The sequence below is a fragment of the Theropithecus gelada genome, chromosome 12 (assembly GCF_003255815.1).
Source record: "Theropithecus gelada isolate Dixy chromosome 12, Tgel_1.0, whole genome shotgun sequence".
NCBI classification, from domain to species: domain Eukaryota; kingdom Metazoa; phylum Chordata; class Mammalia; order Primates; family Cercopithecidae; genus Theropithecus; species Theropithecus gelada.
In genome coordinates this window covers 100,461,269-100,485,461 of record NC_037680.1, presented here as the reverse complement: position 1 = coordinate 100,485,461, position 24,193 = coordinate 100,461,269, and the positions used below count along the sequence as shown (strand labels likewise).

The 24,193-nt window shown below is 41.2% G+C and overlaps 1 protein-coding gene across 2 annotated transcripts in view; it reads left to right on the top strand.

Moving 5' to 3' along the window:
- The window catches only part of AP1S3 (adaptor related protein complex 1 subunit sigma 3), a 77,923-nt gene extending 55,792 nt beyond the window's left edge, over positions 1–22,131 (top strand). Inside the window, exons 2-5 of one of the 2 annotated variants that reach the window (XM_025404822.1) lie at positions 2,359–2,537; positions 4,222–4,330; positions 14,200–14,337; positions 20,788–22,131. In XM_025404822.1, the coding sequence (XP_025260607.1) occupies positions 2,359–2,537; positions 4,222–4,330; positions 14,200–14,337; positions 20,788–20,823 (462 nt within the window). In that variant the 3' untranslated portion in view covers positions 20,824–22,131. Of the gene's footprint in view, positions 1–2,358; positions 2,538–4,221; positions 4,331–9,513; positions 9,643–14,199; positions 14,338–20,787 lie in introns of those variants that run through there. The other variant, XM_025404823.1, reaches the window with a different exon arrangement.
- The last annotated feature ends 2,062 nt before the right edge of the window (positions 22,132–24,193 follow it).

Below are 24,193 nucleotides of genomic sequence, written 5' to 3'. Positions count from 1 at the left end.
GTTGAGGCTGCAGTGAGTTATAGTCATGCCACTACACTTCAAAAGAAGACCTAAAATTCGGTGGGCGGGGGGGGTGGGCGGGCAGTTAGGGGAAGATCTGAGTAAAAAGCATGATTTCATTTGACCCTCAGATATCACCACCTAGTGAGTTGTAATGGTTTATGTCATGACATTTAGGCCTCAGCCTTTTCAATAGAGTTGAATCTGGTTGTTTTTTTTTTTTTTTTTTTTTTTTTTTTTTTTTTTTGAGACAGAGTTTCGCTCTTGTTGCCTAGGCTGGAGTGCAATGGAGTGATCTCAGCTCACTGTAACCTCTGCCTCCCAGATTCAAGCAATTCTCTTGCCTCAGCCTCCAAGTAGCTGGGACTACAGGCATGCGCTGCCACACCTGGCTAATTTTGTATTTTTAGTAGAGACGGGGTTTCTCCGTGTTGGTCAGGCTGGTCTCGAACTCCTGACCTCAGGTGATCCACCCACCTCGGCCTCCCAAAGTGCTGGGATTATGGTCGTGAGCCACCGCACCCAGCCTGAAGTTTAAGCTTTTATCTGTAAAATGTTTTCTTAAAATCTAATAATTTTTTGTTCCCAGTATATATAATTTCCTTCATTATATAATTAACCGAAACAATGCACTTTATTTTTTAAAAACAAAACAACTGAACAAAATAAATTATGATTCTAAACCTGATCTTCTGATACCGTGGATTGAGAACGCTTAATTCTCATAAAATAAAGATTAGGCCATCTGACAATTTCCAAAAATTAAATATACCATACCTGCAAGGGTTTTTAAAAATTTCTTTTTAAGAAAACATTCTACCAAAGCCTTAAAAAATTTAGTGATGGTGTCTCACTGTGTTGCCCAGGCTTGTCGCAAACTCTTGGGCTCAAGTGATTATCCCGCCTTGGCCTCCCAAAGTGCTGGGATTACAGGTGTGAGCCACCAAGTGCTGTACCTTCCAAGGTTTTGAAGTAAATTTCCAGATGTTCTAATGTCTTCTGCATATTTAAACCTTTTAAAATTCATCACCATCATTTCAAATACACATTTTGAAACTTATTTGAAAATAAAATCAGGTTGTTTCCTGGTGTAGCCAATACACTGTCTAAATTGTTAGGAGTCTATGGTGATGCCAAAGACAATTGCAACTTGAGATGGTTGATTCTGAAGCTCTCAGCCAAGTAACATGCAAAGTGGAGAAAAGAGCTTACATTTAAGGCTGGATGCAGTGGCTCATGCCTGCGATTCCAGCATTTTGGGAGGCTGAGATGGGCGGATCACCTGACACCAGAAGTTCGAGACCAGCCTGTCCAACATGGTGAAACCCCGACTTTACTAAAAACACAAAAAAATTAGCTGAGCATGGTGGTATGCACATGTAATCTCAGTTACTTGGGAGACTGAGGCATGAAAATCGTTTGAACCTGGGAGGTGGAAGTTGCAGTGAGTCGAGATCATGCCACTGCACTCCAGCCTGAGTGACAAAGCAAGACTCTGTCTCAAAAAAAAAAAAAAAAAAAAAAAAAAAGCTTACATTTAAGACAGCGTCTCACTTTCTCTTGCCCCTTGCTTCAGCCTCACTTCCTTTTCTTCTCCCCTTTATTTCTATGTTATCATTATGTTTCCATAGTTAAATATGGTGCTGGAATGTAATTTGTAAAGTAAACCCTTCTATTGCCTTAACATTTTTTTTCGTCTTGTAAAGGAAGAAATTAATGTTTTAAAAACAGAAGTACTACTACTTTCTTGATGTATTTTTCCCTATATGTGTTTATAACACTTAAAAAGAATTAAAATAAGGCCATGTGCGGTGGCTCATGCCTGTAATCCCAGCATTTTGGGAGGCTGAGGCAGGGTGATCACCTGAGGTCAGGAGTTCGAGACCAGCCTGGCCAACATGGTGAAACCCCGTCTCTACTAAAAATACAAAAATTAGCTGGGCATGGAGGTGGGGGCGCCTGTAATTCCAGCTACTCAGGAGGCTTTGCAGGAGCATTGCTTGAACCCAGGAGGTGGAGGTTGCAGTGAGCCGAGATTGCGCCACTGCACTCCAGCCTGGGCAGCAGAGCGAGACTCTATCTCCATCTTAAAAAAAAAAAAAAAAAGAATTAAAATAAAAAATTTAGTTTTCTCCTTTAATAAAAGTAAGCTGCGTCTGTGATATACACATTTCTTTTTTCTCTGGTGGGTTAAATATAATTTGCCAGATGAGATAGCTTCCATGCTGATAAGTGTTTTTTCTTCTGTTCAGAATTATCTTTCTATGTAAATCCATCACTGAATTTCAGTGTCTTTGCAGAACGGCAGAATGACTTGGTTGATCAGGTTCTGTTTTTTGTGTGCTTTGTTTGTTCTAGATACATTTCATATTGCTCTTCAGTCGACAAGGGAAATTACGGCTACAGAAATGGTACATCACTCTGCCTGACAAAGAGAGGAAGAAGATCACCCGGGAAATTGTTCAGATTATTCTCTCCCGTGGTCACAGGACAAGCAGTTTTGTTGACTGGAAGGAACTAAAACTTGTTTATAAAAGGTGTGAGTAACTTTTTGAGAGCTCAGTTTCTCAGTCTTGCTTTGGTTTGTTCTAATCCTGAACATTTTAGATTGCTATAGAGCAATTCCATCACTTACTGAAATCTTTGAAGGCTGGAGCCCAGATATTTGTACCAATAGACTAACTAGAAAATAACTCTCATTTTATTGAAAGAAATTCTAGGTGCCAGGATTCAGGATTCTAGGTAAATAAACTACACCTTGATAGTGCATGCATGCATTCAAGAAAAGTGGTATGAAAACCTGTTACATTCCTGGCATTGTTCTTTTTGAATTTTTTGGAGATGGAATGTCACTCTGTCGCCCAGGCTGGAGTGCAATGGCATGATCTCGGCTCACTGCAACTTCCACCTCCTGGGTTCAAGCGATTCTCTTGCCTCAGCCTCCCGAGTAGCTGGGATTGCAGGCATCTGCCACTATGCCTGACTCATTTTTGTATTTTAAGAGAGATGGGGTTTCACCATGTTGGCCAGGCTGGTCTGGAACTCCTGTGCTCAGGTGATCCACCTGCCTCGGCCTCCCAAAGCACTGGGATTACAAGTGTTAGCTATCATGCCCTGCCATTCCTGGCATTGTTCTAATGGCTGTAAATACATCAGTGAACAAGACAGATGACATTCCTGCTCTCATGGAGTATACATATTTATTAAGTAACCAAAGAAAATATTGTCAGTTAGTAACAAGTGCTTTGGAAAAAATGTAGGTTAGTATGACAGAGAGGTGGGGATGTGTTCAGTGGGACAGCTCTTACTATGCCTATTACTTGAATTTGTAATGAGTACATTGAGGACACAAAGAGTTTAAGTAGTCAGTTCCCAGTCACAGTAATTGAGTGTTCATTGCTGGAGCCAGGCTTCAAATCCAGATCTTTTTGGCTTTAAAGCCTGCGTATTCTTTTTACCATACCTGCTTGCCACGGCAAGACCATTACTAGAAAGGACCCACCACAGGTGAGAGAACTAAGCCTGAGAGGTAACATGATTTTGCCCTTGGAGACCCAGGTAATTGATGCCTAAGCCAGGAACAGAACACAGCTAACTTGACCTTGTATCCAACACTCCGCTGCAGCTCCTGGAAGGAGTTATGCTCCTTAGATATGCTCTTGCAAAGGGTGTCTATAAAACTCATTGGGAAAAACAGAGGTAACCTTCACAGACTGATATTCAATGGACTCAATTACCAGCAAGTGCCTGCAAAGCTCCATCTGCTGGGCCCAAGGTTGGAGTCTGACAAGTTGAGGAGGGAGGCTCACACAGAATGACTGAAGTGCATTGTGAAGCGGGAGAGTGGGGAGCGTGGGCTCCTGACAGCACTGGTCAGGGCTTTCTATTTTACAAAAAACAATTGACAGGCTGGAGAGGGGTGTGAAGACACCCTGATTACCAGGGGTGAAAGGATACTGTCCTCCTGATAATAGCTCTTCAAGGTACAATTTTGTTGAGAGCCTTTCATGCGTAATTAACGGAAGTAATCCAACCCCCACAGCATTTTCATATATTCTGATTTATATTCAGGAGGCTATTGGGGGTGATGAATAATGATTTCATTCTTGGATGAGGAGAGGCTCGGGGGGGAGGAGGTGACTTTACATATTCACGGGAAAAACTGTCTCCAGGTTGCTTAATGTATCGTCATATTTTCCTTTTGTTATTTTTCATTTCAAGGTATGCTAGTTTATATTTTTGCTGTGCAATAGAAAATCAGGACAATGAGCTCTTGACGCTAGAGATTGTGCATCGTTACGTGGAGCTGCTGGACAAATATTTTGGAAATGTAAGTGTTGTCCTTGTCGGTTAGGATTAGCTACAGTCCCCATCTCAGCTCTTACTTCAGTTCTGTCTCTCATCGCATCCCTTTTCTCTCTCACATCTAAAATATGAATTGAACTTGAACCAAAGATCACCTTAGTCCCCTAAGATTAGAATACAAGACTTTTCTCCCTACCTGTAATTCTCAGTAAATGAAAGACCCAAAGCTTTCCTTTTTCCTTTTTAAATAGAGACAGGGTCCTGCTATGTTGCCAGGTTGGTCTTGAACTCTTGGCCTCAAGCAATTCTCCCACCTCAGCTTCCCAAAGAGCTAGGATTATAGGCATGAGCTACCACGCCCGGCCACCCAAAGCTTTCAAGAGGTGGATGTATCTTTGTCTTCATACTACAAATGCACCAGAGACCTTATTTCAGTGAACCAGAATTTAACTCTGAAGGATTTCTTGATATTCTGTTCTTTATACTTCATTGACATTGTCATCTCTTTTCTGTTTTGACTTTTTATCCTTTCTCTGGCTTTTTTTCTAAGCTATAAGTATTCTTAGTTATTTGTGCATAAGAAAAATAGCAACAAACAACAAAACCAGATCCTTTTCTTTCACATTGTTATTCAATAATCTTTTTGCACTTTCTGCCAAGCGATATGCTATACTAGGTGCTCCTGTCCTCAGAACTCATTCACTTGGCCGTGCTTACAGCATGGGTCCATCTTGACTCTCCAAGGAAATCAGCAAGTTACCACTGAACCCTCCTGTGGGTTGACACCAGCGATTCCTCTTGAGTCTTCACCTGCCTTCACCTGCTTCTCGCTGCAGCACCGTACCCTTGTTCACCATGACGCTTTCTTTAAATTCTTGATTTTGCCATGACATTGATTTCTGCTGACTCTTGTCCTGTTATTTCTGAAGGCCCCTCCTTGGTTTCTTCCACTCAGCCATCCCTAAATGCCCTCATTTCTTCCTAACTCTGTGTGTACTGACTCTCTGCCCTGGAAATCCCTTATTATGTGACTCTTCTTCCCCTGGTTGGTGACAGTCTTCACTGGGCTTCTCATGGTCCAGAACCAAACTCATCTACTGAAAATCTGTTCTGTCTTGTGATTGGAATTTGTTATGTTCCAGGATCCTTCAGTGCAAAAGGATGCTGTTTCTTTCGTCTTTTTCTACACTTTACTGGAATCTGCCTCTATCTATTCAAATTGGGCTGACATTCATTTCCTTCTTTCCACTCTCACTGGTATAGGTTCACTTGGAATTTCAATTTCGCTTTTCTCTTAAACATCCTACCTGGCTTTTTATGCCTCTGAGCTTTTCTCTGTTCGCCCTCTTGCCTTATTAGTTACCATCTTCCTTAAAAAACCCAGATATAGGTGTGGCATTCCTTCACAACCACTTTCCATCATGTACAATAAATAAAATCAATCTCCCTAGCCTGTCGTTTAACCTTTCAAAGCATGGATCCCTGACCACTCCTCCAGCCTTGTTGCACTTCCCTTTTTTATTGACTGATTTATTTATTGAGACAGAGTTTTGCTCTTGTTGCCCAGGCTGGAGTGCAATGGCACGATCTCTGCTCACTGCAACCTCTGCCTCCCGAGTTCAAGTGATTCTCCTGCCTCAGCCTCCCGAGTAGCTGGGATTACAGTCCCCCGCCACCATGCCTGGCTCATTTTTATATTTTTATTAGAGATGGAGTTTCACCATGTTGGCCAGGCTAGTCTTGAACTCCTGACCTCGGGTGATCCGCCTGCCTTGGCCTCCCAACGTGCTGGGATTACAGGCGTGAGCCACCGCCTCCAGGCCTCATTTCCCTTTTTATATACCTGAGAGTTCTCCAGCAACAAGGAATGACCTTGGAGTGTCCCTCATTGGCACCCAATTTGCTCGACCACCAAATTGCAATTCTGTTGAGACCATGCTTGGTGACTCATTGTATACCCCCACCGCTTAACTTGTAACAGCTGTGGGCCAGATCTGATAGCAAATGTTCCAAAACATTTAATCCAGTTAACAGTCTTAAGAAATAAATCACTGGATTTGGAAAGCATTTTCTTCGCTTAATACCTTCTTCCCTTACTCACTGAAGATTTTTGTTAAGTGTTAGGATAATTTGCTTCCAGAAGAGTTTATTTTTGTTGTTGTTATTCTCTTTAACAGAATGAGCAGTATTTGCAATATTGAACACATTTAATCAAATTTGTTGCAACACTTTTCATAAGGATGAACACTGGATAGATTTCTAAAAGAATTTTTCCTCCTTCCCTTTTCTTCCCCCTTGCAAATGATATTGTAAGACCTAAAATGTTGCTTCAGGGATTTCAGGTTGTTGGTCTGTATATAACAGCAATAAGACAACTAGACCATCTTTTCTTTCTCCTCTTGGTGTACCAAGTTTATTTTCATTTTTTTAAAGGAAAAATTTGCAAATGTATAATAGCACGTTTTCAAACATATTATTTAATTTAATACTTTCTACTATTCAAATGAATTCTCACATTTTTGTACTTTTCTTTGAAATAAACTACAGACTTCGCCTTTTGCAAGAGCCTGAAGAAGTTTCCCTGAGGTCTGAGCATTCCCATAACCTGCCTTCTCTTTCTCCTTTCTGAACTCTGGCCTGACCTGTCGCATTTTCGTAGATTAAACCAACTGTGATAATGTGAATTGTGGCTGAATTTTGATCTTAATCTATCTGACCAAATTTCAACCAGACATCTCAGGGCATTCTGCTTCTCAAGAGAACTTGAGTGACCTTCGCCCATGCTAAACCCAGTTAAAGTACAAAGAGAGTCAGAATGAATTCCCATTTCTCTAACATTAATTTTCCATTCTATTTTGGTATACCTTTGGAAGCTCTGTCTTTGTCATGTACCAAAATTTAATTTATTAAAAAATTCAATGAATCTTTCATTAAGCTAAGAGCAGCTAAGAGCAATTCAAGGCTGTGTGCCCAGTAGAAGTTCAGTTCTTATTAATTAACAGTAATGAGCAAAGACTTCCAGTACTGATTTTCATTGACATAATCTCAGCAATAAAATATTTCTCTTTGGTTTTCTTTTCCTCCCATATTAATACTAAAGCTTTCCTTGAATTCTGCCCTTATATAATGTTATCTAGGGGAAAACTTGGTACTGAGCTTCTCTGATAACACTGGAAAATATTATCTGCTGAAGACAGATGGATGAAAATCTCTGGCTACTAATTTAAAATATATATATTTTTAGCACTTTTCAATTCCAAGGAGATTTACAAGGATTAACTAGTTAATCTTCCGATCTTCAGTAAGTAGCATTAACCCCAAATTATAGAGGCTCAGGGGAAATGCCTCAAAGTCTTATGCCAGATAAAAGTCTGAGGATTTAGATACCTGCCATATTTCTGCATTACAGACTATAGTGTGCATTTTTACTGGTGCCTCCATGTGTGAGGGTGTTGATGTCCCAGAGAGCTTTTGAACTTGATGTAGGGAGTTTTTTGTGTGTTTGTTTTTTGCTGTTGGGGAAGAGTGCTATGAGTCCCCCAGATGCCGGTGTAGGCTCACTGACTCACCAGTTCAAGGATTTGGGGCCTATCATGTATCTCTGTTTTACAGATGAGAAAAATGGCCCTCAAAAAGGTTAAGAGAAGTGTTTACTTTGCTAACCTTGTAGGGCTGCTGGGAGGGGCAAAGAGATGGCGTGATAGCAATACTCAACAAACTCTTCATTGCTATATAGTTGTACATTGCATTATAATTATTCTTGTTTTATTTTATTTTATTTTTTTTTTGAGATGGAGTCTCGCTGTTGTCGCCCAGGCTGGAGTGCAATGGCGCGATCTCGGCTCACTGCAACTTCTGCCGTCTGGGTTCAAGCAATTCTCCTGCCTCAGCCTCCCTAGTAACTGGGATTACAGGCGTGCACTACCACGCCTGGCTAACTTTTGTATTTTTAGTAGAGATGGGGTTTCGTTAGGTTGGCCAGGCTGGTCTGGAACTCCTGGCCTCAGGTGATACACCCACCTTGGCCTCCCAAAGTGTTGGGATTACAGGTGTGAGCCACTGTGCCCGGCCTGTTCTTATTTTATACATAGCTTTATGGTACTTATATAGTTTACTGTTATTTGAAGCATTTGCTGCATGTAACTTGAAACATTTTGTATTTACTTTAGAGCATAATTTAATAAGGACATGTGCTTCTTAGATTCTGTCCAAAAGGATTCAGTTGGTGAAATGCCAGAAATAATCTCACTGCATCATGAATTCTGCTGTAAGAAAAGAACTTGAAGCCAAAGTACAGTAGAGCACAAGGCTAGGACATTGAAGATAAAGTTAAATGATAGTTTCTATCTTTGCCCATGTTGCCCAGTCTGGTCTTGAGCTTTTGACCTCAAGTGATCAGCCTGCCTCGGTCCCTGAAAAGTGCTGGGATTACAGGTGTGAGTAATTAAGCAGTAGCTTCAGAAACGTGAATTGGGACTGGGAATGGAGGCTCATGCCTGTAATCCCAGGACTTTGGGAGGCCAAGGTGGGGGGGATCACTTAAGGTCAGGAGTTCAAGACCAGCCTGGCCAACATGGTGAAACCCTGTCTCTACTAAAAATAAAAATAAAAAAATTAGCCAGGCCTGGTGGCATATGCCTGTAATCCCAGCTACTCAGGAGGCTGAGGCAGAAGAATTGTTTGAACCCAGGAGGTGGAGGTTGTAGTGAGCCGAGATGACTCCACTGCACTCCAGCCTGGGTGATGGAGTAAGACTGTCTCAAAAAAAAAAGAAAAGAAAAAGAAAAAGAAAAAGAAAAAAAATTGAATATGAACTGGTCTAAGGGTCTTCCTGGATGTTTTCTCTCATTCTCAGATGGCAGCAGACTCAAAGAATAACCATAGGGTAGCACTTTCCAGTTGCTGTATGTGAAATAGTTGCTCAGTTGTAACATTCTTTATAATGCCTATGGAACTTGCATATTCATTTCTCTTTAGATCTAAAGATAGTAACTGTATATCAAGGGGTGAGTGTGTGTGTGTGTGTGTGTGTGTGTGTCGTGTCTCTAACTCTGCATACCACCTTACCTTACCCTTATCCCTTGAAACTAGTACAGTAAATTAATTGCCCCATGGCTGCTGGAGGACCCAGACCTGGAGATGCGTCAAAGTGGGGTATAAGAAGTTCCTAGAGAATTTTCATTAGTATCTGTCAGGTTCACTTTGCAGGATTTTAATTGTTTGTTTCTCCTAATGAGGCTCCTGTCTGTCTTGGATTCCTGGTCTACGCCTGCCATGAACTCTGAGGTTCCTCAGCTTGCTACTATAACTCCTGACTTCTGCCTTTTCTGACCTCTGGTAACTGCTTACTTCTCATACCTTCTTTCATGTACATGGATGTCTGATCTATTGTGATTTCTCTTTGTTTCTTTCTATTGCTTAAAACTGCAAAAATGATGCATATTTTTACATACCCCTCTAAACATATAGTTTTTAAAAATGAGATTTCATTCTGCATATTATTCTGCAACTTTCTTTTTTTCCCCCTTACTAGTCTATCTTAGAGCTCTTGCCATATTTGTGCATGTAAATCTACCTCATTCTTTTCAGCTTCTACATAGAAAATGCTTGCAACATATACAACAGCAGGGAAAGGAGACAGTATCTGTGATACCGAAAGAATCATTCAAATTTCTAAGATAAATATTACAATAGAAAAATACAAAGTCTTTAAGAAGCAATTTGTAGACAAGGCAAGAAATGGAAAAGGCCAGTGCACATCTAATAAGATGTATAGTCTCACTAATAAGCAGGGAAGTACGAATTTAATTAATGTTCATCTGAAAATTTAGAGACTATCCATTGCTGGAGATGGCATAAACAGGTAATCACTCCTACTGTTAGTGAAACTTTTAAGTTTTATAGACTACTTTGGAGGACCACATTTTAGTATTTATCAGTTTTAAATATATAAATCCTTTGACCTAACAATTCCCCGAGGAATTTATTCCTACGCTATACTCAAATTAGTGTACAATACACAACAAAAATTATGGCAGCATCATTTAGAATAAAAAGTGGAAACAGCCCAAAGTCTGCCCATATCCATAAAGGAACTGCTTAAATGAACAACGGTATACCCCCAGTATGCCATGGTAATTCTGTGTAGAAGTTGGATTCATTTGGATCTGTCAACTTTAACCATATTCCTTGTGGAGTTTGCTAGTTTATTGACCTAACTTGTAAATTATGGAGGAATTTGCTAAAATATTGACATCTATTTCATGCAAAGTTATAGCATTCAGTACAACCATAGAATTGTATCTGGGATGCCATTAATCTCTAGCATATTAGAAACAAGGCCTATATCTATTTATTTTTATTTTTTGAGAAGGAGTCTTGCTCTGTCACCCAGGCTGGAGTGCAGTGGCATGATCTTGGCTCACTACAACCTCTGCCTCCCGGGTTCAAGTGATTCTTCTGCCTCAGCCTCCTGAGTAGCTGGAATTACAGTCGTGCACCACCATGCCTGGCTAATTTTTATATTTTTAGTAGAGACGGGGTTTTACCTTGTTGGCCAGGCTGGTCTTGAACTCTTGACCTCAAGTGATCCACCTGCCTCAGCCTTCCAAAGTGCTGGGATTACAGGCATAAGCCACCGTGCCTGGACAAGACCTCTATTTAAACTTGCTCCTTCATTTATCTTACAAGCATTTTTTTGTGTCTTACAATGTGCCAGAAACCAGGGATATAAAGATGATGAAGACAAAGTTTCTGTCCTGAACTCACAGTATGGGGGGAGTGATTAGTAATCAATAAGCATAAACTAGTGCACAGAAGATGTAGGTGAGAACCCACAGGAAGTGATGTGAAATGTGAATGGGGAAAAGGGGATTTGGGGAATCGCCATGTGCCTGACTTTTGAATTTGGCCTTGAAAAAATGAGCTTGGTTTTGCCAGCAGGAGAATAAAGAAGAGGACATTTGAGGACACGATCCAAGAATTCTTGGAATGTGCAGAGGGCAAAGGCACAAAAAAGCACCGTGACATTGTGAGTTTGTGGCATGTGTGTCAGATGCACGGATGAGCACTGGCGCAGGAAACCAGACAGCAGGGCCCAGGCTGGTAAAGATTCCTATATGCCTTTGTCCTGAAGACCCTACACAGGAGAGGCACAAGATCAGCATTTTAGCAAAGCATTAGTGGTCAATGGTCTTGAGCAGGTACAGCCGCCACCTGGAAGGTCATTGCAGTGGCCTGATTGAGAAGTGTTGCAGGCCTGAGCAGCAGCTGTGAAAGTAGAGAAGGGAGGAAGGGTAGGGACTTATTTAGACAATAGAATCAGTAGGAACTGATGACCAAATCCAGAGGGATGAGATCAAGGGAGGGAGAGGAGTGAGTGGGGAAGGGGAAGTATGTTGGTTGAACTCTAGAATGAATTAGATGGCACAATTAGAAAGAGGTTGCAACTCCTAAGCAAAATAGGGATTAAAGGAAAAAGAATAATCTTGATGTCAGTTTGGGACATGGTGACATGGATTGAGGAATAGGCAAGTAAATATGTCTAGTTAGTGGGTGAAAATATTGGACTAGTGGCCCAGAGGGAGATCAGGGCTAGTCATCTAGGTTTGTTGAGCTCCCCGCATGCTAGACATAGCTGTAGAGAGCCAGCAAGATGATCCAGGAGAATGCATTTTGCAAAGAGAAGAGGCTCCCTTGAGGAACATGAATATTCAAGGAGAAGATGGATGGGTAGAATATAAGTAACATGAAGCAGAGATGTTTGTCTGTTCTGTTGATTGATATGTGCTAGGCACACCTTAAATACTTCTTAAGCAAATGCAGGGTAGGAGGGAGATAAATTATCCAAGGAATCTGAGAAGGAATTATCAGAGATAGACGAGAAAAACAGGCATTAAGCGGTATTGCCAAAATTAGGAGAGCAAAGGAGAAGAGATTTTCAAGGAACAGAGATTGGTGAAGAGGACCACATGCAGGTGAGAGGTAAACGTTGCGGAGGTCTGGAGACTTTCTTCTTTTTTTTTTTCTCCTCCCTTTTTAAAAAAATTATACTTTAAGTTCTGGTATACATGTGCAGAACATGCAGGTTTGTTACATAGGTATATATTTGCCATGGTGGTTTGCTGTACTCATCAGCCTGTCATCTACATTAGGTATTTCTCCTAATGCTATCTCTCCCCTGGCCTCCCACCGCATGACAGGCTCTGGTGTGTGATGTTCCCCTCCCTGTGTCCCTGTGTTCTCATTGTTCACCTCCCACTTATGAGTGAGAACATGCAGTGTTTGGTTTTCTGTTCTTGTGTTAGTTTGCTGAGAATGATGGTTTCCAGCTTCACATCCCTGAAAAGGACATGAACTCATCCTTTGTTATGGTTGCATAGTATTCCACGGTGTATATATGCCACATTTTCTTTATCCAGTCTAGCATTGACGGGCATTTGGGTTAGTTCCAAGTCTTTGCTACTGTGAATAGTGCTGCAATAAACATACATGTGCATGTGTCTTTGTAGCAGAATGATTTATAATCCTTTGGGTATATACCCAGTAATGGGATTGCTGGGTCAAATGGTATTTCTGGTTCCAGATCCTTGAGGAATCGCTACACTGTCTTCCACAATGGCTGAACTAATTTACACTCCCACCAACAGTGTAAAAGCATCCTATTTCTCCACATCCTCTCCAGCACCTGTTGTTTCCTAACTTTTTAATGATCGCCATTCTAACTGGCGTGAGATGGTATCTCATTGTAGTTTTGATTTGTATTTTTCTAATGACTAGTGACAACAGCTAGAATAGACAATTGGGATCTAATTAAACTAAAGAGCTTCTGCACAGCAAAAGAAACTATCATCAGAGTGAACAGGCAACCTATAGAATGGGAGAAAACTTTTGCAATCTATCCATCTGACAAGGGGCTAATATCCAGAATCTACAAAGAACTTAAACAAACATACGAAAAAAAGAACAACCCCATCAAAAATTGGGTGAAGGATATGAACAGACACTTCTCAAAAGAAGACATTTATGCAGTCTGGAGACTCAGTGAGCAGAGTTTCAAGAGAACAGCTTCAGTTGGGTGGGTGGGGTATGGTATGGAAAGAGAAGGTGTCAGTGAGTAGAGGAATAAGTAGGGAGTAAGACAGCAAGGATAGTGTGTGAGCACGGGAAATGAGCCTTATTTGGATGATGGGAGCGATCTTGCCATACTTGCTACACTGAAATAAACACCAAAATCTATCAGACTCTGCTTTGCTGTGTGCCAGGCGTTCTTGATGTGAAATCCCCCAGTCCAGCGGCCTCAGCATCACCTGGGAACCTGCTAAAAGTGCAGATTCTCAGTTCTTATCTAGACCTCCTGAGTCATAAACTCTGGGGGTGAGCCGCAGCACCGTGTGTTTCAATGAGCCTTTGGAATGAGTGTGAGAACCACTGGTGCTGTGACATAATTTTGAGAAAAATTAGCACAGTTGAGTTAATTTTCCTCTGAAGAGTTAGTTTCTGAGAGAGTTCTAAAGCTAGAAGCCAAGATTTACAGAGCAGAGAGCAGGAGCAATGAAGCTGTGCCCTCCTGCCTGGAATGCAGCTGTGGCTCAGTTTTCTTGGTGCAGATAGAAAGAGGAGCCGAGTGGCCTCATTCCCTTACTGAGCCTCAAATTTCCTGTTGCAACACAAAACATTATTATCTAAGGACATGCTTTGCTTTAATAGAATGTGGCATTCCATTTATTAAAGGCCTGGCATTCCCTGTTCTTTTTTTCTGTCCTTAAAATGCCATCTGATATTTTAATTTTTGGTATGCCACATGAGTGCAAACCGAAACAGCTCGAGATTCGGGCAGATGTTTCCCCTGATACAACTGCAAGTTTATCAAAACATTTGTTTTTGTTCTACCAGGTCTGCGAGCTGGATATTATCTTTAATTTTGAAAAGGCTTATTTCATCCTGGACGAGTTTATAATAGGTGGAGAAATTCAGGAAACATCCAAGAAAATTGCTGTCAAAGCCATTGAAGACTCTGATATGTTACAGGAGGTCAGTACACTTTCCCAAACCATGAGAGAAAGATGATGATGATGATGATGATGATGATGATAGTGTTAATAATTATAATATTAACCAAGACTTATTGAGTACTTACTGTGTGCTGGGTACAGTTTCTGAACTATTTATATGTATTAGCTTATTTAATTCTCACAACAACTTGAAAAGGTAGGTGGTGTTGTTATTCCCACTTTACAGATGAGTAAACCGAGACCCCAAGAGGTTGAATGACCTGCTTAATTTCACACAGCTAGGAAGTGTGGAATAGAGATTTGAACCCAGGTAATTGGGCTTTAGAGTCTTTGTTCTTCACGTTTGGCTGAGCTTTGGAGTGCAAGAGTCCTTCACTGCCAAAAAGGTATCAAATACTTAGTGCTATTCTTTTCAAGAATAATTTTATGAGATGTATAAAAAGACTCTCATTAAAATACCTGTGCTGCCCTGGGAAAGGAGAATAGCAGTACGTTGTTATTTTGTTTGCCAGGGATATTAAAGCTTTATTATCGCGCATGGCATTTATCATTTTAATTAAAATTTCTTACACCTTTTGGGAAGGCTGTGTGTGTGCTCCTGTTTGCATAAAGAAATTGGGAACACCAAGGCTTGCTTGCCAAGGTGTAAATGGACCCAGAAGCATCCATTTGGTACTGCCCTGGACTCTGGGATTTCTATATAAGATAAAATGGGAATGTTCTTTTAGAAGCAGCACAGATTTACATCATTATTCCTCAAGGAACTTACCTACATTAGCCCCTTCATTCCTCCCAGGACACTGTGAGAAAGAGCACTTCACTGACCTCTGCCGTCCCAGATGAGATGCTCTGAGGGCCCGGGTTCCATCCCAGCCCGGCCACCTCTAGATTCTTCTTCCCACAGCCTCAGTGGGTCTTCCCATCTTCCTATTTTCAAATAAGTAGGTCAAGAGGATCCACAGCATTGTAAAGTACCTTTTTAAAATTGGCATTTGGCCGGACGCAGTGGCTCACTCCTGTCATCCCAGCACTTTGGGAGGCCGAGGCAGGCAGATCACTTGAAGCTAGGAGTTCGAGACCAGCCTGGCCAACATGGTGAAACCCCATCTCTACTAACAACACAAAAATTAGCCGGGCATGGTGATGGGCGCCTGTAATCCCAGCTACGTGGGAGGCCGAGGCCGTAGAACCACTTGAACCCGGGAGGCAGAGGTTGCAGTGAGCTGAGATAGTGCCACTGCACCACCTGGGTGACAGAGCGAGACTCCATCTCAATAAATAAATAAATATGTAAAACTGGCATTAAAGCTATTTTTTTCTGCTATTTGGAATAGGGTGATTAAATTAACAAAACACTATTAGGTGTGAACTCCCAGCAACTGTTTTGGTGCATCTTTAGGCTGATTACTTGCTCCCGCCCAGCCAGAGGATCAGTCCTCTGGTGAATGGATGTGGAGGGAAACATCTATTCTGGTGGGTGCCGTAAGCAGCTGTGTGTGCCCATTAGAAGGCCAATGCATTCACTACCAGAGGTGTCTCACCTCAAAAAAATGCATTTAAACTCTGATGTTGATTTGGCCGCCTCCAAATGCCACAGGGAGGAAAACTTTACAAAGCATTTGAGAAATCGGTGGTTTGGAAATTTCATAAAACAGTGTTTCATAAAATATACTGGGAGTTGGTGGCAGGTGGAGGGGGCGGAGGTTTTTTTAACTTCAGGACTTCAGGGTCCTGACTGTGGAATCTCCTTACAGGAGAAACAGACTTTTTAACGGGGTCTGTGGCACTTCAGTAATTAAAGCTGAATTGAGGGCCAAGACACACCTGGGTTAATTTGAAATCCTCTCAAATTAGGAAACAGGTTGTCATAAATTTGGTGTTGCTAGTTCTATTTAAGTCTAGGAATTAGGTATTTCAAGAGTGAGCTCTTTTACAATTAAACGCTAATTGGTAGTTCATGTTCCTGGTGACTGAGTGGAGGGGCTTGATGGGTAGGTCTCAGGGGACCTTGCATTTAGCCCCGGTGTCCCCATTATGAGCAGGCAATGTCATGGCCGCCCTCTCAGTCTCTTCTGTTGCATTAACAACACTTGCCAAATACAGAGCGTGTTATTAGCCTTCTCTTGGGCTCTGGTATTCAGTGAAGTCAATGAATATTTTGGGGAACTTGTTGAAAAATTGACTTTGTATATCTTGCCTGCTTAAGAAGTTTAAACTGGATAGGAGCCAGTAATATACTTGCATAAAGGAAAACAATTACTGCTTTTTTTTTTTTTTCCTGTGTTTTGGACCCAATTGTATATTTGTAGTAACTGAAGGTTAAGGGAGACCTTTGTGACATTGCTTTAGCTGTGAGAACAGCTGTCTATCTTCAGTAGCCCCTAAGACTTTTTTCTAACTCCTACTTAATAACAGTTTCTTAGAATAATAATAACTTTTAAAAAGCTACACCTGCCTGCATATTTAGTAAGACGACACATAGTCTCAAATCTCCAAATGCTCAAAGCTTATTCTGAGTGTGTAGTGGCTAGATGTTGATAAGAGGAAAAGAGAGGAACTGTTTACTTGGTTGTGAATACTTATTTGGGGGTAACAACAATGTGGATAATGGCACGAAGTTATTAGAAGGAAAATTAAACCCTCTGGCCAGGTGTGGTGGCTCATGTCTGTAAGCCCAGCACTTTGGGAGGCCGAGGTGGGCGGATCACTTGAGGTCAGGGGTTCGAGGCCAGCCTAGTCAACATGGCAAAACCCTGTCCCTACTAAAAATACAAAAATTAGCCGGTCGTGATGCTGCACATCTGTAACTCCAGCTACTTGGGAGGCTGAGGCAGGAGAATCACTTGAACCCAGAAGGCAGAGGTTGCAGTGAGCCAAGATTTTGCCACTGCACTCCAGCATGGGTGACAGAGCAAGACTCCATTTCAAAAAAAAAAAAAAAAAGAAAAAGAAAAAATGCTGGGCACAGTGGCTCATGCCTGTAATCGCAGCACTTTGGGCCGAGGTGGAGGGATCACGAGATCAGGCGTTCAAGACCAACCTGGCCAAGATGGTGAAACCCTGTCTCTACTAAAAATACTAAAAATACAAAAATTAGCGGGACATGGTGCTGGGCACCTGTAATCCCAGCTACTCAGGAGGCTGAGGCAGGAGAATCGCTTGAACCCAGGGGGTGGAGGTTGCAGTGAGCCGAGATCATGCTACTGCACTCCAGACTGGGCAACAGAGTGAGACTCTGTCTTAAAGAAAAAAAAAAGAAAAAAAAAAGAAAATGAAACTCTCAAAGGTGATAGTGGTCATTAACCACAGGACTTGCAATATGTGGGAGCAACAAACAGTAGATGTTTTACCCCGACTAACAGCCTGTCAAGAAGAGGGGCTCAAGGCCAGGTGCAATGGCTCATGCCTGTATTCCCAGCACCTTGGGAGTCCCAGGCAGGAAGATCGCTTAAGTCAAGAGTTTGAGATCAGCCTAGGCAACATAGTGAGAACCTTATCTCTACAAAAAAATGATAAAATTAGCCAGGTATGGTGGTGTGCACCTGTAATTCCAGCTACTCAGAAGGCTGATGTAGAAGGACCGCTTGAGCCCAGGAGTTTTGAGACCAGCCCAGGCAACATAGTGAGAACCTTGTCTCTACAAAAAGTAATAAAATTAGCCAGATATAGTGGTGTGCATGTGTAATTCCAGCTACTTGGAAGGCTAAGGTGAAAGGATCACTTGGGCCTGAAAGGTCGAGGCTGCAGTGAGCAGTAATCACACCACTGCACTCCGGCCTGGGTGAGTCTTGGAAAAAAGAAGGGAAGGGCCAGATTGTATCTCACGAGCAATAGGATACCATGTGCCCTTCCCAGTGTTGGGGTGCATGGGAAACTGGTAGGTGCACCCCAACACTGTCACCCTTAAAAGCGTAAACCATGTTAACAGCTAAGCCAAACCACAATGCAGTAGGAAGTCGTAACATGCAGTGTACTATACGCATAAGAAACACCACAGAGCTAGATGTATCCAGAAGAGGCCCCAAGATACAGACTCCAGCTCCTGTCTTACGAAGGTAAGGGCAACTAAGGTTCTGCCAACTCTAAAAGTTTGCCCCAAACCTTTAAAGTGGCAAGCTCAAGAAAATACCAACTTTTACCTTATTTGTTTACATAGCTTGAGTAACAGCCTGGCTTGGCTCAGACAGGGCAGCCAGTGTGGTGTTTAGCAGACTGAGTCATCTGGTGATGTGAGTAGCGCCAGTGACTAGAGGCCACTGAACCACAAAGACAGGAAAGTGTCATCTCCAGACCCCTCTCAAGGCTGCAGGCAGGGCCTAGCAATGCCCCCATCTGGTCATGGGTTTTTGTCAACTTTGCAAAAGTAAGATATTTTAACTGCAGAAGGTACATAGCCATACAATATAATATATGATAGAGGAGTGTCAAACAATTAATTAATGAAAATAGCATGCAACTGTTATTTATTTGGTGCTATTTGTCATCTTCAAAATTCATAATCTGTGGTCATTTCTTTTCTCATTCTAAGTACACTTTATACCTGATTTTGTATTTGTAACTTTATATTCCCATGTAAATGGTGTAAACTCTAGATTCCACAAAACCAGCATGGCCCAATGGCCCGTATGATCCCTCTGCTAAGTTAAAAGATCCCACGGGCAGCAGCTGTAGAGGGGTACGGGACTGTCTCGGCCAATGCCCCCTTAGGAAGTGAGAGCTTTGTTGAGCAAATGTGGATGACTGAACACAAGTATTTTTCGGCAGAGGAACTCTGGGATTCTAGATAGAGCCGGTGAAAACCAGTTGGAAAACCTCCTTTGAAGGTAAGGGCAGATTTCTAGCCCTGGTATCTCCTGAGCAATCTTGCTCAGCCAGTAGCCTTGGTCTCTTCAGCCCACGTCAGTCTGCGTATTTCCCGGCAGGTTCATATGATTCATATACCCTGGGGTTTAAACTTAAGAGTGAGTTGAACTTGGATTGCTAAATGAGCAGATGGTGACTCAAACGAAAGAGGCAGATTGACTTTTTGTCCTCTTGAGCTTTCCTATTGATTCCACCTGGGGCCCTGGGGTGACACAAATATATATGTTTGAAGTAGGAGAGCGTGCAAGAGAAAGCCCATCTGTCTGGCATGGTATAGGACCGGCAACACCACTGTTAACTTTGAACTCTACCTGTAATTGTGAGTCTGTTCAAACATTTTTTTTTAAATGCTGAAAAAAAATATTATGGCTTTGGGGCATGTTAGCAAACTTAGTAACTGATGGGCAGTATGAAAAGAATGAGATCACATCCTTTGCAGGGACGTGGAGGGAGCTGAAGGCCATTATTCTGAGCAAACTAGTGCAGGGACAGAAAAACAAATGCTTCATGTTCTCACTTAAAAGTGGGAGCTAAATGATGAGAACACATGGACACATAGAAGGGAACAACACACACTGGAGCCTTTCAGAGAGTGGAGGCTGGGAGGAAGGAGAGGATCAGAAAAATAACTAATGGGTACTAGGCTTAATACCTGGATGACGAAATCATCTGTATAGCAAATCCCCATGACACACATTTACCTGTATAACAAACCTGCACATGTACCTTTAAACTTAAAAGTTAAAAAGAAACATAATTGGTATACTTTGGGAGGAAGCCTTTGAAAACATATGGCAGAAATTATATATTTTTTCCTGTCAACTTGGTAGAGAAGTAAAGGAATTCTTAAGAATTTTGGTCTGTTTGTCTTTTTTGTCTTGACAATATGCATAATAAAGATGCTTTGCACAATATCGGTAATGATACATATGTTATACAGATATAATTCAGAATTCTCTAATACAGGTACCTGGATGTGGTCCTCCTGATCATTTTAGCAAGCATGCTTATCTTAAGTCAACAATGATATCTTGGCAACTTTGCTTTAGCATTTCTCTCTCTCTCTCTTTTTTTTTTTTTGAGACGGAGTCTCACTGTCACCCAGGCTGGAGTACAGGGGCGCAATCTTGGCTCACTTCAACCTCCGCCTCCCGGTTCAAGCAATTCACCTGCCTCGGCTTTCCGAGTAGCTGGGAATACAGGTGCATGCCACCACACTTGGCTAATTTTTGTATTTTTTGTAGAGATGGGGTTTTGTCATGTTGGCCAGGCTGACCTCAGATGATCTGCCCACATCAGCCTCCCAAAGTGCTGGTATTATAGGCATGAACACTGCGCTGGCCAAGTATTTCTCTTATCAGACATTCCCTTTATGATCAAGCTTAACTTTTTCTCAGTTGAAAGTTACTTAATTCCAGCTCCATATGGATGTGTATACAAATTATACTCAAACTTTGATTAGAATGCAAAGATTTTATGTCCATGTATCCTTTTGACAACTTGTTTTCAACAATGGCAAATAAATAAAAGAATGCAGAAGATTTCACAGTCTGAGGAAGGATGTGACTTAAAGGGAAAATTGTTCTAATTTATTGTTCGCTTTCAGACAATGGAAGAATACATGAATAAGCCTACATTTTAACTGGAAATCTACTTGAAGACTCCAGCACTACGTGTTATGAAGCTGTAAATAAGCAACGCCTCGCATCCGGTTTTTTGATGGAGACTCAGGCACTATGCCAAAAATAATTTAAAGGGATTCTTTGTTAACTAACAAAGTTAAAGTTGTTTAACATATTTATAATTACTGTGTGTCTGTATTATTAAAAAAAAAACAAAGAAAAAAAAGTATGTGTCTGTATTATACTGTATAGGGTACTTGTAGCTCTAAATGTTTCAAGTAACTACCACCTAACCCAACAGACAATATTTGTAATGTTTTAACTCCATGTTATATATTTAAGCCAGTTTAGATAAATTAGATGCAATTTTTTGTTTTGCATTTGATCTTCTACTGACAGGTTAACAACGATGTTGGAATAATCCATGATTTTGAATGTGAAGTATATATGATGTCATTAATACATTTTCTAAATGTTTAGCTTTTTAACTTGTATAATAATTCAAAATTATGTTAATAGTACAGAGTTTATATGTAATGCTAGACATTTTTCATTCACTTAATAGTACTGTAACTGCAATTCACATACAAAGTGTCTGATTTTAATGTGCTGAATTCATTTTTTGTTTCAGAATTGGGATTAAGAAAATAACCAAAGAGTATAGAACTTAATAAGTGTTTTCGATACCTTAGAAGCTGCTATCTTGACTGAGGTTTTAATTTATCTTTTAACTGAATATAAGGGACATGCCAATAAGGTTTTCTACAAACTATATATTTATTAAGGTTTATAGAGACCTAGAGATACAGCGTCTATGACTTCCTTTATTATTCTAAAATAGTATAAGAATTAATAACAACAGCAATAATAATTATTGCTACTATTTTTTAAAATTCGTGTTCCAAGCACTCTTAGATGCTGGAAATGTCATTTCAAATATGTTTTAATGTATCTCTAATGCATTTGAAGGCCTATTACATGGCTTGCTTAGAGCATTTAAGATTATCATGGCCTATATGGTAGATTCTTTTCCTCCTTTTTTCTTTTCTCACCCTTTCCTCCCCAAGGAAAAGATTTGCTGCTGACCATTATTACTGTAAATATATCACATTTGTGCTTCCTGGAATGAAAATTCTGTATAACCAGGTACTAACAGTGATCCAACATATTATAGGGAAATAGCTTGTATGCTGGGTGTAGTGGCTCACACCTGTAATCCCAGCACTTTGGGAGGCCGAGACAGGTTGGTCACTTGAGGTCAGGAGTTCGAGAGCAGCCTGGCCAATATGATGAAACCCCATCTCTACTAAAAATACAAAAATTAGGCCGGGCGTGGTGGCTCACGCCTGTAATCCCAGCACTTTGGGAGGCAGAGGTAGGAGGATCACGAGATCAAGAGATCGAGACCATCCTGGCCAACAGGGTGAAACCCCATGTCTACTAAAAATATAAAAATTAGCCGGGTGTGATGGTGCATGCCTGTAGTCCCAGCTACTCGGGAGGCTGAGGCAGGAGAATCGCTTGAACCTGGGAGGCAAAGGTTGCAATGAGCTGAGATTGCGCCACTGCACTCTAGCCTGGGCGACAGAGTGAGACTTTGTCTCAAACAAACAAAATAATTAGCTGGGTGTGGTGGCAGGTGCCTGTAATCCCAGCTACTCGGGGTGCTGAGGCAGGAGAATGGCTTGAACCCAGGAGGCAGAGGTTGCAGTGAGCCAAGATCACACTAGTGCACTCCAGGGTGGGCAACAGAGCAAGACTCTGTCTCAAAAAAGAAAAAAAAAAGAAAAAGTAAAAGCTTGTAGTATTCTGTCTTGCTGCCTGCTATTTGATGTTTTACCTATGCATTTTCAATGTTAGCTTTGAGGTCTGGTATCATTCATATTAGAGTGGTTTGGGACCTCCAGTGATTTCCTAGAAGAGTATGTTTCCTATTGGATTCTTTGGGAGATCCCATCTGGTAGATTTTTAGAGAACCTGATGGAAAAATATTCTCTGTAGTTCATCTCAGCAGACATATTTAGGGAAAACAGCAAAGCAAGCAGGAGAACAAAGGGAAAAATTCACGAATTCCTCAATATAACCATTATTCAAAGCGAATAACTCAGATTAGCATGTTATATAATCATTAGGCTTTTACTATCCGATATTTCTTCAAGTTACCATGTAATTACAATTATGGCATCAGCTTGAAGTTTATCATACATGATTGATCACTCTGTTTACTTTAGCTTACCTTCAGTTTTGTGGTTTAACTTTTTAATGTGGTAGAATTCTTTCTTTTCTTTTCTTTTTTTTCAGACAGAGTTTCGCTTCTTGTTGCCCAGGCCAGAGTGCAATGGTGTGATCTCAGGTCACTGCAGCCTCCGTCTCCTGGGTTCAAACGATTCTCCTGCCTCAGCCTCCCGAGTACCTGGTATTATAGGCATGCACCACCACGCCCAGCTAATTTTGTATTTTTAGTAGAGTTGGGATTTCTCCATGCTGGTCAGGCTGGTCTTGAATCGTGACCTTAGGTGATTCGCTCTGCCTTGGCCTTCCAAGGTGCTGGGATTACAGGCATGAGCCACTGCCCCTGGCCGAATTCTTTATTTTTCAATACAATTTTGTAAAGATGGACCTCATGTAAATCCGTCACAGTTTTTCCAGTTCTTTTGAGATTTGTCACCATATTTGGATAAAGGTATATCTTGAACCTCACTCAAATATACTACACATGTTCTAGATAATTCCATATTAGACACTGTAGCTATGGACAGGGCTTCTCAGACTTCATATCAGTGTCACACGTAGAAAGTAAATGTGTCTCGTCCGGGCGAGGTGGCTCATGCCTGTAATCCCAGCACTTTGGGAGGTCAAGGCAGCAGATCACCTGAGGTCAGGAGTTCATGACCAGCCTGGCCAACAAGGTGAAATCCTGTCTCTACTAAAAATTCAAAAATTAGCCAAGTGTGGTGACACACACTTGTAGTGCCAGCTACTCAGGAGGCTGAGGCAGGAGAATTGCTTGAACCCGGGAGGCAGAGGTTGCAGTGAGCTGAGATCGTGCCACTGCACTCCAGCCCAGGTGACAGAGTGAGACTGTCTCAAAAAAAAAAAAAGAAAAAAAAAAGAAAAAAGAACGAAAGAAAGTAAACATATTTATATGGCACAGTGGGGTAAATTTGAGGGATTTTAGGGACATCTTACATGGGCCAAGGCTAAAATAGTCATTGTGTTTTCTCTATATTATATAATTACCATGAAACTACCAAGGGAAAGGAAAGACAATAAATGTTAAATTTCTATCAAACTTTCAAAATAAAATGTTTTAACATTTTTTACTGAGGAACTTGGTGTGTTTTCATGCATATACTTTTTTAAAGTCAGATTTATGTTTGACATTGCTAC